We start from the raw sequence: 17739 nt of genomic DNA on the forward strand, positions 1-17739 counted from the left end.
GTAACCCGAATCACTGTAACACAGAGGTCCAGCTCCTGTGCTCCCAGATCAAGGGCATCACCCTTCCATAACACAATAGCTGGTACTTCCAGAGTGCCACTGAGGGGCACTTGTTCTGTAACAGGAATTCCAGAGCTCCGGTTAGAAAAGAAAGAAGGTGTTAAGATGCTACAAATCAGGACTATCACTGCCTCATTTCTTGAGTCTCCTCTGGAGTAAGTGGTCTGATGTCTGAAGAGCAGTCCAAGTGTAGGCACAAAGTGGGAAAGTACGCAGAGATGAACAAGTGCTTGTAGCAAAATGTGTTCAATCCACACACTTTTTATACCCTGAGTGTCTCACATCTTTATATCACAGGCAGAGTTTGCCCTCTAGCTGCAGCCTTCTGTCAGCAAAGCTGAAGTTAAATTTAAGCTTCCATGGAATGTAACGTGCGAATTAACTGATATGGATTTATTTTCTCTCAGACAGAATAGGAATTCATGGAGTTCCATGGCTGAGCAGGTAAGAAGCCTGGTCAGTCACCTTTCCTGCTGCCTTGGAGCACTGCACTCTGCAAGGAAAGGCACTCTGTATTTCCATCTAGAGTGAAGGATACTTGGAATTACTTCTTTCCTTATGGACAGTCGAGGAGGGGATTATTAAGCAGCGAAGTCACAACTTTTAAGACAGTGACGCTGTGATACTTGCTTTTTCTTTTGGTCAAACAAAGCTCGTTCCCTCTTCAGCTCCTTCTCTGCTGCCGACCTGCACTTCTCCACTCGCTTCACCTGCAGTGTCCTGTCAGAGGGCAGAGGCTCACTAAAGGCATCTCTCTGGGTGGTTCGTGCTCCTTTTGAAACAAACACTTTGGTGTTGTTCATTGAATACTACACAGAGAAGCAGGCACAGTTAATGATGAGGATATACACAGCCATAATGCTGGGTTTATCTACTGGTGATCCTGCTTATGAGCTGACTGTTCTATTTCCATATAACCATTAAAGTGTTTAAAGTAAAAGCCATGTTTAAGTAATTCACCAAATGAATTACTTCATAACCCTACTGCAAGCCTGAAGCTGCGTTGTGAGGGGAAATATTAGGCACAAACCACAGGTTCTGCAAGGTTTTCCATACTGTTGTTACTTCAAACCCCTCAAACCCCTAAACGGTGAGCACTTGAGGTGTGGGGCACCCCGTGGGACAGACTGTGCCGCCCGTCCTTGTCACAGGCCCAGCAGTGAGCATGGAGCACACAGGTAGGAGGGAGAAGCTCCCAGATCAGTTGATCTGATGCCTGGAGACCTCCCCTGCCTCTGCCCCACTAACTCAGCACCTGGATTCTGCTACTGACTTACAGTGCTTTGTGTTCCTGGGTGACATCAGAGAGGTGGAGGCAGAGAACAAAAAAGAACGAAGAGGAAAGAGAGAAAGCAAGAAAGCAAACTCCCAGTAAATGTCAAAACCTTTTTCTGTTCCTGTCTGAAATGAGAAACCTCCTCAAGTCATTGATACTTCAATAAAATCAGTCAGCTCCAGCTTAGTAAAAACTGGTGAGAGAAATGATTTGTAAGTGCCAGTAAAAATGTTCATGAATATTGGGGGACACAAATCCTTGCTATCACGGGAAATGTTGATAAAGTTACAAACATTTCCTGTGTGTTTATTCTCTCCTTTACACAAAAGTTACTTCCCAAATAGGGTTTGCATTATTGCAAAATGTAACAGACAGCATCTGTTAAATGCTTTGTATGCAAACGTAAAGGAATTGAATGTATTACCTTGTATCTATACAATTATTTATCACACTGCATATAGTAGAAATGAAGAATCAAAGTACCTGCAGGATCCTACAGCCCTTTGTTATTCTGTATTATGAAATTCTATATTTCAGTGGAATGAATCTGGACATTCAAGGGGACAACTATCAAAATCAAAAACCAAGTAAATGAGAAAATACAAAAGTTTGATAGTGGGTTTTAATATTTAAAATATTAGAAAATACGACAGTTGGGTGTGTGTGCCCCATACTTCTGTCAGAAATCTCATTGACCCATCACACACACACCTGACAGTGCGTGCAGTGAGGCAGTTGAACTGCTTCTGCATTTCCCAGTGGAAGCACAGAGCCCGCAGCACTTGCAGGACCCTTATGGTGCTTCGCAGCACAGGGGGGGTCAGTCCCCTGCGGGGCCCGCTGGGTGCGGGCAGAGCCTGCCACGTGCTGCGCTCCCGCCCTGGGCTGCCCCATCATGTCCCTCAGCAAGCAGCTCTTCCTTCTCCTTCCCTGTGATTTCTGCCCGCAGCTTCTGGAACCATCGGTTCTCTTCCTCACTTCGCCACTCCTGGGACAAATCCAGGCTGTGCTGCAACAGGTCGCTCAGGTTCCGCTCCGGGACCGGCAGCGTTTCTGCAGGGATTGAAGGGAGAGGGCTGCAACCCCACACACCCGTTCATTGGGGTTAAGCACAGTGCAGTGCTCAGACAGTGCCAGTCAATCAATCCAACAGAAGTGGGGTTCGTTGGTCTTTTTTTCCTTTAAGACCTATTTTATGCTTAAAGATTTTTCACAAAGTTTGAAGCCATCTGTGCTCTGGAAGACACCAGCAGGCTGCGGATGGATGTGAGCAGAGCAGGGGCCTCCTTTGCACTGGCAATTCAAGTACCTCATACCTTGGGAAACTTCACCCAGCTTCTTACCAGTCCCACCCTGCAGAAGCTGATTCAAGTACCATCAGTTTTGTTCAGTGTTCACTACTTGACTTGAAGTTTCTGGAGAGGAGTTTTGGACAAGGGCTTGTGGGGACAGGCCAAGGGGAATGGCTTTAACCTGCCCGAGGGGAGACTGAGATGAGCTCTAAGGCAGAAGCTCTTCCCTGTGAGGGTGCTGAGGCGCTGGCACAGGGTGCCCAGAGAAGCTGTGGCTGCCCCATCCCTGGCAGTGTTCAAGGCCAGGGTGGACACAGGGGCTTGGAGCAAGCTGCTCTAGTGGAAGGTGTCCCTGCCTGTGGCAGGGGTTGGAGCTGGATGAGCTTTAAGGTCCCTTCCAGCCCAAACCAGGCTGGGGTTCTGTGACTTATACTGAGCTTAAGAGCCACTTGTCCTCGACACCCTGCACAAATCACGGGCTCACAGTAGCATCCACAGCCTGACTCCCTGAAGGCCCCTTGTTGTCTTTCCACTGTCTGCTGCCTCATCTGGGGCTGGCCCAGTATCCATCTGCAGCCTACCACAGACATCAGCAAGGGTTAGATGTGGCCTATCAAATACACTGTGTGAACGACAGGGAATTCTGAACCAGAGTAGGACACCAAAGGGGAAAATCCCAGCTTTGCACTGGGATCTCTGCACTGAGGGTAAAAATAGACTCCCACAAGGCATGTGCATACAGGACTGAGTTTGGGCTGCATACAGCCCTCACTTTTTCTCTCACTTTGTTTTTCAGGAGCATTTATAGGTTGCCAATGTAGATTTGGGTATAAATAAGTATTACATGAACTATGTATGACTGAATTAAAGACAAGTGTACTGTGCATGATGAATAGGAGTTAAAAATATGTTCCATGTATCAGAGGAAGTGAAAATGCAAAGCAAACAGATACAATAATCATTAACATACTACAAGTGCCCAAATGCAATCTGTGAGTCAAAACAGGAAATAGCTCTTAACATAATCAATTGAAGTATGTAATGTGATGTAATGGCAACAATCAAAGTAGTGATGAAAGCTCCAGCACACCCTGCATTTCATCCCAGCTGGCATCTCAGCTTAGACAAATCTACCTTTATTACACTGTTAGAGGTATTAATCTTCACACACAACTGGACTTACTCAGTGATCTTTCATATTTACATGACAATGATCAATTCTAGGGTGTACCTACACTGCATACAAAGTGTGACTTCTACTTACTGGTTATGGAGGTTTGTGTCTAAGTCATTCAGGCACCCACAGCAGTGCCAAGCACAATAGGTGACTGGCACAGAGCTCCTCCAACTTTTGGGACAGGTCTGCACCTACCTCTGTACCTACACAAAAGCTACATCTGTCAGAGCTCCTCACCTCCACTGCAGTGCTGGGAGATGCTGAGTTGCACAAAGGTTTGGTTCCATAAACTCAGAAGGTTCCCTGAATCCTAGAGAAGAAACACCCTGGATTTCATCTCCCTCTCACGTTTTAGAGAGAAAGCATTCTTGCAAGGCACATTCTGTTATCTCCTCTGCATGAAGTATGTATATACTACTTCTTACACACTGCCCGCATCCAACATGAACAGATGGGCCATGTGGGAGGGAGCAAAAAACTCCTGCATATCACAGAAGGTTCCCAAACTTCATGTGCATGCCCACAGATTCTAGCTATTAAAGTCCATGGGATTATTTTTCTTTAAATATACCACTATCTAAGCTAACATTAAACATAACAACACAAGTTACAACGCTGTTCCAGAGCAGCATTATACTTGTTTTGTCATTCTAATCCATTGTGTTGGAGCTATGCAGAACAGAACAGAGCACGAACCCACATCCTTATGCAGACATAAATCAGCAGGAAGAATACTCTTGATTTGCTATTTCGAAGGCTCCTAACCATGCCCTGTTGATGTTCAAGACTGCACCGCTGAAAGGGAGTTAAAAACCAAACCAAACCACTGGAGTGTTCCCAGTACACTATGTGGGTGGTTGGTTGGAAAGGAAGCGGGTAACAAACACGAGTGACCTTGGAGAACCAGCTGTGCCCACAGGAACCCACAGCCCTGCCACACACCCCTCTGCTGACTGCCAAACCAACCTCTCACCTCAACACTACCTGAGGAGAGATCAGCTGTAATTAGTGCTGAATTGCTTGGTGAGGAGAGAAAGTGAGCTCTGAAAGCTACCACTGCTTCACCTCTCACAGAGGGAGAAAGGGAGAGGAGCAGACAGGTGATCATCAGGGTGCACATCTTCAGAAGCAAAATCCAGAGCTCTTTCACTGAATCAGCCAACATCTGGTGTTGGGAGGGACCTCAAAGCTCCTCCAGTTCCAACCCCTGCCACAGGCAGGGACACCTTCCACTGGAGCAGCTTGCTCCAAGCCCCTGTGTCCAACTTGGCCTTGAGCACTGCCAGGGATGGGGCAGCCACAGCTTCTCTGGGCACCCTGTGCCAGCGCCTCAGCACCCTCACAGGGAAAAGCTTCTGCCTAAGAGCTCATCTCAGTCTCCTCTCTGGCAGGTTAAAGCCATTCCTCTTGTCCTGTCCCTACAGGCCCTTCTCCAAAGTCCACTAATACGGAAGAAAAGACACAAACATTGAGCACAAATGATGCAGATAAAACTTACCTATATAGAAAAATGCAGTGCTGGCTCTCAAGTCATGCTAACGTGGTGAAATCTGAAGGTAAATAGTGCGAATGAAGCCACACTACTGGAATATCATTTGTGCCAAACTAAGACTTATAAACAAGGTCTTAAAACCCTGACAATAATCATGTGAAGTTCTGGAACTGCTCATGGTTCCCTTCAATGACACCATGCATGGACTTGAGATTAATCAAAATATATATAGTCATTATCTTTATATCAGTATTTTGACTTCATTTCAGTGTCATGGTATTCGAAGCTGACATTTTTCTATCTTACCACATTACTTAGCACTTCAAGTAGCTCATTCATGCCGTGAATTTACTGCGTCCCTTTAATAATATCACATTTTAACACCACTAATTCCAGTCGGATGCTAATGGTACCCAGGGTAATTAGCCTTCATTACAGGAAAGCTTAAATATGAGAAGAGGTCTTCTGTGGGAACATGCCCAGTATTTTTATTATTAATGACTTCTGGAATATATCAGACCATAAATAATGCAAATTATGTTGCATCTTTTCCTCCCTTCTGACAACTTCTTAATTTTACCCTCCTGATGTGAATTTATAGCTGTGATACTGGAACAAAAAAAGGAGGAAGTGTGATAAAGGGCAAGTTGCGTCTTTGAGGAACATGGGCTCAAATCCAGGATCAAAGCACAGAAAACACTGTCAGACTCCTGGAGTGTGGATGAACATTTATTCTGTAAGCCAGGTACTAGCAGTGTTCAAGGCCAGGTTGGACAGGGTTTGGAGCAAGCTGCCCTAGTGGAAGATGCCCCTGCCCATGGCAAAGGTTGGAGCTGGATGAGCTTTAAGGTCTCTTTAATCCAAACCAAGCTGGGATTCTATGACACCCATTAGTGAAAAGCCATCAGGAAAGCACCCCTTTCCTCACACTGCTCTCCAAACAAATCACAGTAAGTGCACACAAAGACACCTCCAACATACCTGAAGTGGCTGGCTCCATGCAGGATAGGTTTCCATTCCCAGAATCCCGAAGAAAGGATAGGATGGATTTTAGTCCCTTTTGTATGACCTCTTTAGGGGGAAATTCAAGGGGACAGTGTCTCAGATTCAAGGCTGTCAGCGAAGTCAAGTGTCCTGTGAAAATGATGTGGTTTAGCAAACACAGAACCATGGAACAGCCCACGTTGGAAAGGACCCTGAAGATCATCAGGCCCAACCTTTCAGCATCTGGCAAGATGGGTGAGTTCGCAGTGCTCAAGGCCAGGTTGGACACAGGGGCTTGGAGCAAGCTGCTCTAGTGGAAGGGGTCCCTGCCTGTGGCAGGGGTTGGAACCGGAAGAGCTTTAAGGTCACTTCCAACCCAAACCATTCTATGATGATGATGATGAACCGCAGTGACAGACAGTCACATTAGTTGAGTCAAAGGGAATGACTAGTAAGCACTGTGCCTGTGATTTCTATGATAATGACCCTTATTACACATGCAGACACTATATACCACCTTAAATTATGTATTTGGCCAAGTCCAGTGATTTTTAGTTTCCTGGTTTTATTGCTACAAATAACCAATGTTTTTATATATGCACAGTGTCGCTGATACTGCCATACCTAAGATTATTCCCGAATTGCACTTCCTAGTGCATTGTTCTGATTTCCTACTTCTGAAATCACTGCATCTACCTCACTTCTCACCCCCAGCCACCATCTCTGGGTGACAATGGACAGAGGGACATTAATCTCTGGCCTTCCAAGGGCCACACACACCTCACCAACTGCCCAGCCTCCTGCTTAGCTCATAGAATCCTAGAATCATGGGGTAGTTTGGGCTGGAAGGGACCCCTATGCTCATCTAGTCCAACCCCATGACCAAGGCATGTGCAGCACCAGTGACACATGTGACGAGGAGCTACCGGGTTGGTGGGAGCCATCCCTCATGTTCCACTTGCTGCTGAGGGAACACCAAACACACACAATCCTTCCAGGATCAGAGTCGCACTCCTTATTTGTGTTTATACAGATATATCAATTTTGTTTCCTAGATGTAAACCGGAATTTGCCATTTTCCCTCCCTGTCGGGGTTGGCAGAATTAAACAATACTTTCACTCAATCTTGATTCAGCCGAGAACACAACTGTTGAAATCTGTTAAATCCCTCTAACAGCAACGTGCCACTCTCCAGAAGGAAGGTAATAACCATATCTTGTCCTGACATTTTAGTATGACACATGGTTTATAATGATGTATTTAGGGAGTGCAGCATTGAAACCGCACCGAAACACGGGATTTCATAATGGTTTCCCATTGTATTACTGGAGTCACACTTCAAATCTGCATTCACATCCTCAATCTGCTAGCTCTCTACAGGCTGGCTGCTTCACGTTCTGCCTGTGCCGATGTGCTTCGCTCATTACGGTATAAAATAGTGTGTTTGCTCTTTTAAACTGCTCCGGTAAAACCTGACTTGCGGAAATGACAAATACATTACTAAGCACAGCCATTTGATTGTAAATTAGCAGCAATTAAAGCTGAAAGGAGTGTTACAAAACAAACGTCCCAGTGTGATTAACAACCCTTTGACGTTCCTGCTCTGGAAATGTCAGCTCCTGCACCACTGACAGAGTGCACTTGGGAAAATCCAACCCAGCCTGAGGCAGCAGAGCAGCTCAGGGGCTCCGGGGAGCACCAAGCAGTTTTCCAAGCATCAGGATGGGGACAGTGCTGGATCCTTCTGGATCCATTCCCTTGGAGGGGAGCCTTGAAGCCCAGGCACAAATGGATTCTTCACATCAAGGAGATACCAGGTACAACCTGCTCCATGCAAAACTACGCCACAGCCACACAGAGAACTCACAGCGCCATCATACTACCACCACGGGATGCAGATTTGTTCCAGTTCCACTGGAATGGAGAACACACGCACCTAAAACTGACTTCTTTTCACCTACATCCTGATTTTCCATGGTTGATCTGTATTTTTGATCAGCCACAGGCCAAGAGCTGACTTGTAACTTACCAGTAGTGCAAGAAAACCTGCATTTTGCCATCCCACACCAACAAAGTTCCATACTGGAGAGGTAAGGCAATCTCAGCTCCGATCTCAAACCCACTCAACACTTGCTCTTTTCCTCACAGACCAGAGCTAGAACTGCAACTCTCACATGTTAATCAGGATTATTACTTTGAAGTCTGCTAAAGCTGCACTCCAACTGGGGACCAGTGAAACCAGAACAGCCTGAATGGTTACTCTGGAATTGTGCTCAAACTGCAGCTGAGCTGAGATAGAGAAACTGAGTGGGACTGAAGACATCATTTGTTGCAATCCCTGGGGAAAGATTGATGACAGTTTGCCTGCTCTGCACACATACCACACATTAGGTGCAAACCAGACATACTGCTTTACTGTGAGCTAAGGTTCGGAGGGAGCAATGCGGAATGGGCCTGCCAACGTCTGACGGAAGGGCGAGAGTTCTGGAGAGAGGTTGGAAAAGAGGAATTACCTGGTGTCACAGAGCAAGGCAGCTCATATACCAAGGAATATCCCAGGCATGCAGACTGGCCAAGAGAAACAAGCAAAAGCATAAAGGAGGAAATACTTGACTACAAACTAAAGCTACAACAGCCCAGCAGCACTGTGTGCCTGAACCATGTTACAGAGTAACGGAAAGGCTTGTAAGTGAAAATCCATGTTTATTGCACAGAGAGGAAATATGCTGTTGTGTAATTACTGCTGCTGGTTTTGTAAAGAAATATACCCACAGAGTTCATATATGGCCCTGGGGGTATTTACAAGCTGTGTAGATGTGGCACTTAATGACATAGGTTAGTGGTGGCCTTGGCAGTGCTGGGGAAGAGTTGGACTGAATGAGCTTAAAGGTCTTTTCCAACCTAAATGCTTCTGTGGTTGTACAAAAAACAAGCATTCCCAGGGCTCTCCACAATAAGACTGACTGCTGTCAACCTGGCACCAGTGACAAGGAATGCTGCGCTTTGGAGGGTTAGCAAAGTGACTGTGTTCTAAGAGTTTCCATGCAGAAGTTTGCTAAGCGAGCTACAATTACCAGGATGCCTTCACATACAGCCGTGATTCACAGATTAGAAAATTACTTCAAATAATCATAAACCACAAACACAGCAATGGAAGAGCTCCATTACTAACGAGTAGGGATGGCTTTGAAAATGCACCTTGTAAAGAACTCTTTGGGAATACAATTAGATTTGAAGTTGATTAGCATGAAGAAACTGAATCTATTTTTAAACAGCAATGATCAAACTGAATCACACAGATGACTTCAGGGCTGGAAAAACGGATTTGTTGTTTTATCTTGCTGAAAACCACTCAGGTTTGAAGATGATTTGACTGCAGTGGGGGAGCTGCACAGGCCATGCAGCCGCAGCTCGTGCTTCACACGCACGGATGGCGGACAGGCAATGCTCCCTTTCCACAGCCTTTTCATCATTTACTCACCTTTTAAACTGCATCACCCACTGAGATCTTCATGCTGTACAATCATTCCTAACTTGTGCTAAAGAACTCTCAGGTAGGTGCAGCCATAAAGTCATGCAGCTCCCATGCAATGCTGTCTTTAGCAGCTTGGAGTTTTGTAACACTTCTCATTCCCATTTTACAGCAGGGGAAACTGAGGCATGGGCAGTCCTGAAATGTGTCCAAAGCCAGGTAACACTCCAGACTTCTCCAGCAAGCCGCTGGCAGTCCTGGGAATAGACGGGATGTATCCCAAGCCCCCATAGCACTGCCCAGCAGTGCGCAGTACACATGAGTTTGAGATCACTTTCTGTCTGACAATGAAATTCTCTCCTTTGCTGATTAAATTCAGGCCAAGTGATAACGAGGGGAGCCAGAATAAATGCTCCAGGAACAGCCACAGGTGAATCAAAGCTGGTTTGCGCCATTCAGGCTTCTGGTCCCCTTGCAAAGCCCTTTCATTCCTTGAACAGGTAGTTTTGAACAAGTTCAATGAACAAAGGCAAGCGCTGAAGATTAATTCCAGATCTTGATGAAAAAAACACCCCTAGGCATGAAGACTAACAGCTGAGACAGTGATCATGGACCATCCTCCCAGCTCACCTGGGTTTACATTGCAACCTTTCTGTTTGGTATTGATGATACCAGCATCACAAACGGGTGTTCTACTTGCAACAACAAGAGAAGGGATCACAGAGCGGGTACTGCAGGCCAGAGACTCTAATTTAAGCCAGGGCTGATGCTGCCAGCATTGGCTCCTACTCTGTTTCTTATAGAGGAGGTTACGATGGCAAGTGTGCAGACAAGAAGGCAATAGGCAAGGGTAGGAGGACGAGTGGGCTGGGAATTAGCTCATGAAACACGATTTTGTCAGACGGAACAATCCTGTCAAAACATGGGTGTTGTGTAAAAACACAGGAGATCCTCACAACCCCTCGCTATGTCACAGGCACAACTCCCAGGTTTTCTCCCAGCATACCAGGTGGATTGCTTGGTTCTCCCCTCAGCTCCCTGTGATGGGAGAGCCCTGCAGTGCTAGCTGCTGACACATGCAGGGGCCCTGAGCCCTGACTAGCACAGCTCCCCCACAGGGAAATGAGCAGCTTCGGTAACCTGGGTTAGGGCAGCCCTGTCCATTACATGTCCCACCCTTTGCTAAGGTTCCAGTCTCTGTGCTGGACCAAGTCTTACACTGTCCACTACATTAGGAATCATGCCTGAAGCAGCTCAGCTGCTGTAGGGCAGAGGGAGCTCAGTTCTAAAATCACACATGTATATATACACATATACACACCTATCTGTATCTACTATATGGTGGCAACTGTGGTATATAGAACTATGAGGGGATGTTAAGGCTCTGCCAAGGGAGCAGAACATCCAAAGTAAAGGCATGTGGTAGGACAGCATCACCGCAGCACAATGGAGAAGGCTCAGGGAGATCTCTGAGCAGTCTTCCAGTGCTTAAAGGGGCCAATAAGAAACCTGGAGAGGGGCTTTGGACAAGGGCCTGTAAGGACAGGCCAAGGGGAATGGCTTTAACCTGCCAGAGGGGAGACTGAGAGGAGCTCTTAGGCAGAAGCTGTTCCCTGTGAGGGTGCTGAGGCGCTGGCACAGGGTGCCCAGAGAAGCTGTGGCTGCCCCATCCCTGGCAGTGTTCAAGGCCAGGTTGGACACAGGGGCTTGGAGCAAGCTGCTCTAGTGGAAGGTGTCCCTGCCTGTGGCAGGGGTTGGAGCTGGAGGAGCTTTAAGGTCCCTTCCCAGCCATCCTGTGACTCTATGAATGCAGCAAGTCTGATCCAGGATGCTGTCAGAAATCTCACAGTGGATGTGTGTGACTGCTGAAGGCTCACGGTGCTCGCAGCGCTCTGCGGAGCTGGCAGTGCCAAGGGGCCTGGCCTGGGCCACCCTGCACAGCCAGGGTACCACTGCCTCCCTCACTATGAGCTCTGGGTAGTGCGGCTGCAGCCATCCTCTACCTGTGCCTCCAGCCATCTGTCACCACGGCACTGCTGCCCTGACACCCCTGCCGGGCTCTTTACCAGTGGCTGTAGCTTGAACAAGCCTCCAGCACAGCAGGAGCACTGGCATCTCTTTTTCAGTACCCATTATCCGCAGAGCCAGGAGAAATGGCTGAATGTCACATATGGCAGGAATTCCCTCATCCCAGCACCAATCTGGGAAACCTGCAGTGATCAAAATACTGCAGTAGAGGAGTGTCCTGATTTAGGATCTGTCCAGAAAACAGCACCCACAAATCAAATTTTACTGCAGAAGGGCCAGTGTAGCAGTGGCCCACTCTGAGAGACTCAAGGGTGTTTAAATCAGCAAACAGCATTTTTTTGATGCATTACCACTCAGCTTGAGGTAGGAAGAGCAGAGTTATTCCAGAAGCAGGCTCCCTCATGTGAAGCAGGAATAGAACAGTGGACACCCTCTGTCCTTCCCATGCCTGGGCTACCAGCCATTGCTCCCCAGCAGACGGGTAGGCAGCAGCATGGCTGCAGAGGACACCAAGCCCAACAACAGTTTGAGGCCTCTTCCCTGCATGCTTTAATCCCCTGTTCAAAGCTTTTCTTCAAATAATTCTTCCAGGAGATAAACTCCACAGGAATGAGCCCTGCTTCAGGATGCCCCTGAAAGCTAACCAGCAGTGCAGAGCTGGCACTGGGTATGAATTGTGTCTGAGGAAACAGCATCTGAACTGGAGGGGTAAGTTGTGGTTTTGATTCCCTTTCTGCATGAAGACAGCACCAGGTCTGCAGCATGCTGGGTGTGCAGGATTCCAGCACCCAGCTCAGGGGGTTCTGGCCTGATCCAGGAGGATGAGCTGGCCCAAAGCCCCTGGGCACAGACCAGAAGCAAGCATCACCCCAGAGAGCTGGAGGCTGCCTGGGCTGCATGGGGACTCTGGTGCTGGGAGCCTTGAAATGGGACCAGTCCCAAGTGCTCCAGGATCACTGCTGGTGGGAAGCAGGAGGGTCAGTACTAAATGTGCAGGGCCAGCACGGCTGTGGGGAAGGGACACTTACTGATGTGCCCGGTTGCTTCCTAATGCACTGCCCAAGGAGCAGGAGGGGTCACACTTGCACAGCACTAACTACAAACAGCAAAGCTTCGTTAAAATCACAGCATGACAGTGCTTGGGAACACTCTTGGGCCTTAGACTATGACTGCATCACTAAAGGGTCCCTTCCAACCATTCTGTGATTCTATGATTCTATGTCTGACATCCAAGATATGGTTTTTACTTCAGTCTTACTCAAGGAAACAATACTGAACATTTCTGACTACAGCACTACAATAAAATGTTCCCCTCTTATCAGTGAAGGCAATCATTATGAATAAGTAACTTATTTTCCCCTCTCATAGCACATGTTTGTGGTAAATTAAAATCATTCTCTACATAAGTATTGAAGTATTTTAAAGTCTAACCACAGAATTAAACACTATGAACCAAAAAATGTCTTTGGTATCTTCAAACCAGGAGTGAGTACTTACCGAGTTCTGCAGGTAGCTCTTTTATAGGATTCCTCTCTAAGAGCAGAGTTTTCAATTGCCTTTTCAATAAACCAGAAAAGAGACTCTAAGAGCAAAGTTCATTTAATTAAATACAAACACAAGAACAGTTTTGCTCCTTAATTGTTTCCTTGCTTTTGTTCCCTACTACAGAAAGGGCTCCTCAGGCAAATCCACACTCCTCCATTGCTAACATTAGTGCTGGAAAACGGCACACCCCAAAGCTTTCTGGAACAGCCATCTGAAGCTGGCATTTATGCCCATTTATTATGCAACTACTTCAATATTTAGCATTTGATCTTTGCCTGCAAAGCCTGCTTATCACTTTAAAGTCTGATACTGACTGCTCCAATTATAAACACATCATTTCCAGTTGTTTATCATCTTGCTGAGCTTCAGCTGTTTGGGTTGTTGAGTGCATTCCTCAGGCTAAATTTGAGCTAAAACTGCTCAGCCATTCTTGATAATGAGATTAGAAAGAAATATGCCCTACTTGTACTTCATTGCATCAGTCTCTTTCTTTGAGAAGCTCCAGTGTTCCTATTCTTGGACGCAGCCAAGAAGCTTGGCACAGGTCACATACGATATTCATGGCATTTATGTCCCACACAAGATAATATTTTCTTGATATATCTGAAAAATCTGTTAACATTTAGACAAATCCTGAGCTTCTGAGAAAATGTCAGCACGCCCCTGCTCAAAAACAATGGCATTGTCAGGGAAATGCTGGAGCTGCTGAATCCGCCCTTGTTTGGAGGTCTCCAATGGAAACCTCTGGGCACTGCAGGTTCAGGATGCAGGGATGCCTAATCTGTGTGAAGGGAGCCACTGACACCCAGGCAGCTCTGAAATGGGAACTACACAGACTCCCCACTTCCCTTTCTCCTCATTTCTGACTGCTTCATTTTGCCATCTTAACAGCATTTGTGTAAACAGCCTTTAATATCCAGCAACAAACTGGCTCAAATGGTATTCTATAGGCATGGTGCTGGCTTTATTTACTTGTGCTGCAATTGGACTTGTTTACTGTTAAAATACAGCAAAACAAACAAGAAGAGAGCTCCATAGTGTTGGTCATAATATTTCTTTACCTCCAGGAAGGAAAACCAAAGCAAACCAAACATTCTGGCAGCTCCTCAGCTCCGGATTCACATTTGTGGCAATATTTGAAGACATTTCAATTCAGTCAAGAAATGTGAGTGCTGGGCTCACGTTTGCCTGTCTGGAGCGGAGTCTTCAGCTGCACTTAGAGGAAAAAGTGATATCAGACTCTGATCCCAAATTCCCCCACATTTAGAGGCACCAAAGTCTGCAGGGACAGCCCTGCTGCCTCAGGGCAGACTGGTAGAGCTTAGAGCAGCCTTCCAGTGCCTAAAGGGGCTGCAGGAAAGCTGGAGAGGGGCTTTGGACAAGGGCCTGTAGGGACAGGCCAAGGGGAATGGCTTTAACCTGCCAGAGGGGAGACTGAGATGAGCTCTTAGGCAGAAGCTCTTCCCTGTGAGGGTGCTGAGGCGCTGGCACAGGGTGCCCAGAGAAGCTGTGGCTGCCCCATCCCTGGCAGTGTTCAGGGCCAGGTTGGACACAGGGGCTTGGAGCAAGCTGCTTCAGTGGAAGGTGTCGCTGCCTGTGGCAGTGGCTGGAACTGGATGAGCTTTAAGGTCCCTTCCAACCCGAACCAGTCTGGGATTCCATGTACACAGCCGTGGCTGATCCCTGCCCAGCTGCACATCCAGATCGCACAGGGATTTGTGGAGAGCAAAGTGTCAGAGCAGCACTTTCCCTGCCTGCACACCAGGCCAGACACCATTTCCACAAGTGTTTCCAATGTTTTTGTTTGACCTGGAGACACTGTAATCATAACAGCTATTAAAATCAATGAAAGGTTCATGAACTGCTTGAATGGTCAGCCCAAAAGGCTCCAAACTAGCACAGTGTTTCATTGAGATTAAAACTACACTTCAGGCTGCTTCCAGAAAAGCACAGCCCAAGAATTACCAAACATCTTAAAATATAGCTTATGCCCCCACACATAATAAGGATAAAATGCGAGTAAGTAATATTCAGTGAATATTTCTGATGGAGCTGCTGCCTGGAGTCAGTGTAAAACTACAAACAAGATAAAGCGTGACACATGCAGGGACTGATGACTGACATATTATGCTGGAGGAAGATGCACACAGAGAATGTCTTCATCTCAGAGAATCTCAGCCACTCATGCAACGATGATGGCAGCATTCTAATATGGTTTGTAAATTGTACCAGTCCTGTCCAATTGAATTTAGGAAAGCTGTATTTAAAAGATTTGCAAACATCATTAAACTTGACATTTTCCAGCTGTTCTTAGAGGTATAAATTTCATTTACTGTATTTTTCTAATCACAAGTTGAATATATAATGATTCATAGAATCATAGAATAGTTAGGGTTGGAAAGGACCTTAAGATCATCTAGTTCCAACCCCCCTGCCATGGGCAGGGACACCTCACACTAAACCATGTCACCCAAGGCCTCATCCAACCTGGCCTTGAACACTGCCAGGGATGGAGCATTCACAACCTCCCTGGGCAACCCATTCCAGTGCCTCACCACCCTCTCAGTAAAGAATTTCACAAACAAGAGCTCTTCAAATACCTTTAAGCACCTTGTTTCAATCACAAGATGCCATGGGACTGTTGGGTTTTTTGTTTTGGAAAATGCTGTATCATACCCTGGTCAAGGGTTGCCTCCTTCTCCTCACACAGAAAGGTTTCTTTCAGAACCACAGCTGCAAACCGGGTTGGTCTTTTAACTTCCAGTAAGAAAGTAATTCCTCTGTTCCTGTTCATTACCATACATTGTCATTTGTGGTCTTCCACTTCTGGAGTGAGGAGCAGGGAATTGTCCAAAGACATGAAAAAAGCCTGTTGGGAAGTTAGCTTTGGTGATCACGGTGATGTGGGAGCACTTCCAGGGTCACCACAATATGGTGTACTTCTTTCCCTGCATGCTCCATCTGAGTCACTGACAGCCAAATAATCCTCCCAACAGGTAACCCCATGGCAGACAATCAGCACAAACAGATTAATGGGTACATTGTCACCTAGGTTTGTAACTGTGGGTCCCCATTTTCACTTCACCCACAACACTAAAAAGTCACTTACAGGTAATTAAAATGACACTGGGGCAAAACCTCAGCGTAAAGACGACCAGGCCTTGCCTTTTAAGGTTCAAAGGGTGTACAAATTCACTGTGTAATATTAATTGGGCCTTTCAGTTCATGTGGGCTTTAGCAAACACAATTAAGCCTATTTACCGCTCGCCTGCGCTGAGGTCAACATCAAACAAACACATATGAAAGTCTGACTGTTACAATGAAATTACAGTAGGGGAAATAGAAGGCAAATACAATTGTTATTAAGTTATCTGTCTGACCAATGATCTTACCTGTGGAAACCCATTCCAGGGGGAAGAGCTTTAATCTTGTTATAGCGGAGATCCAGCCAAACAAGAAGTGGCAGCTTTTGAAACAAATCCTCGGGAAGTGTGGCTATGACATTTCCTTCCAGATGAAGGTACTGTGCGAAAAACAGAAACATGTTTTACATCCAGAAGGAGAGGGGCTGTTCCCTGGCATGCAACATCGAATGTGAAAACTGTGAACTGCTCTCTGTTTTTGTGGAAGGAACACTGCTAAAGGGGATTAAAGGACACACAATGATGAATTACACAGGGAGAGGTTTATTTAAGGACTTTTTGTTAAAGAACCCAGGGATTAAAGATCATAGCTAAGAACCTGAAGCTTTTCCACTCATTTGCCCTTAAATGCACTGTGCTACACTTAAATCAAGGGGTGAACTACTCATAACAACGATTCACCTTTATGTTGGGCAATCTGTACATTTCCTCAGTGAGATGCTTAATATTTTTTCTGCTGACATCATGAGTGCTTGAAGATGAGAGCAGGGACTCCTCAGCAGCCTTCCCGATCCCTTGTGACGAATCAGGAACAGAAGAATGTCTCTTGTTGAGATACTGATCTCCCAGATTGTCACTGCTGCTGTAAAAATCTTTAGAATTGCTGTCATCCATCTGTCAGCAAGCCTGGAATCCCGGCTCAGGAATCCAAAGGGACCAGGTGAAGGCAAGTCATGAGCTGGGAAAAAACAACATATTTTGGAATGGGATCATATACAAACCAACTTGCTGTTTATATTATTAATTTGCAGATTATCCCCACTGCTGTGTGTGATACAAACCAGTCAATTTGTCACTTTTATATATGTATATACTTATGCCAATGATACAAGGAACCTGTGAATGCCCCATCCCTGGCAGTGCTCAAGACCAGGCTGGACAGAGCTTGGAGCAATCTGCTCTAGTGGAAGGTGTCCCTGCCCGTGGCAGGTGTTGGAACTGGATGAGCTTTAAGGTTCCTTTCAACACAAATCAATCCGAGTATGTGATT

General features: G+C 46.3%; 1 protein-coding gene across 1 annotated transcript; it reads right to left on the minus strand.

Moving 5' to 3' along the window:
- Positions 1–2156: 2156 nt before the first annotated feature.
- Positions 2157–17363, minus strand: LRRC27 (leucine rich repeat containing 27; the record flags this gene model as incomplete). The annotated part of the gene is made up of 5 exons (XM_080621113.1): positions 2157–2389; positions 6279–6431; positions 13279–13337; positions 16719–16849; positions 17151–17363. 5 exons carry the CDS (start codon positions 17361–17363, stop codon positions 2157–2159), a joined length of 789 nt encoding a protein of 262 aa, XP_080477239.1.
- Between the last annotated feature and the right edge of the window lie 376 nt (positions 17364–17739).

Source organism: Psittacula echo (genome assembly GCF_963264785.1).
Source record: "Psittacula echo genome assembly, chromosome: 6".
Lineage (NCBI taxonomy): Eukaryota > Metazoa > Chordata > Aves > Psittaciformes > Psittacidae > Psittacula > Psittacula echo.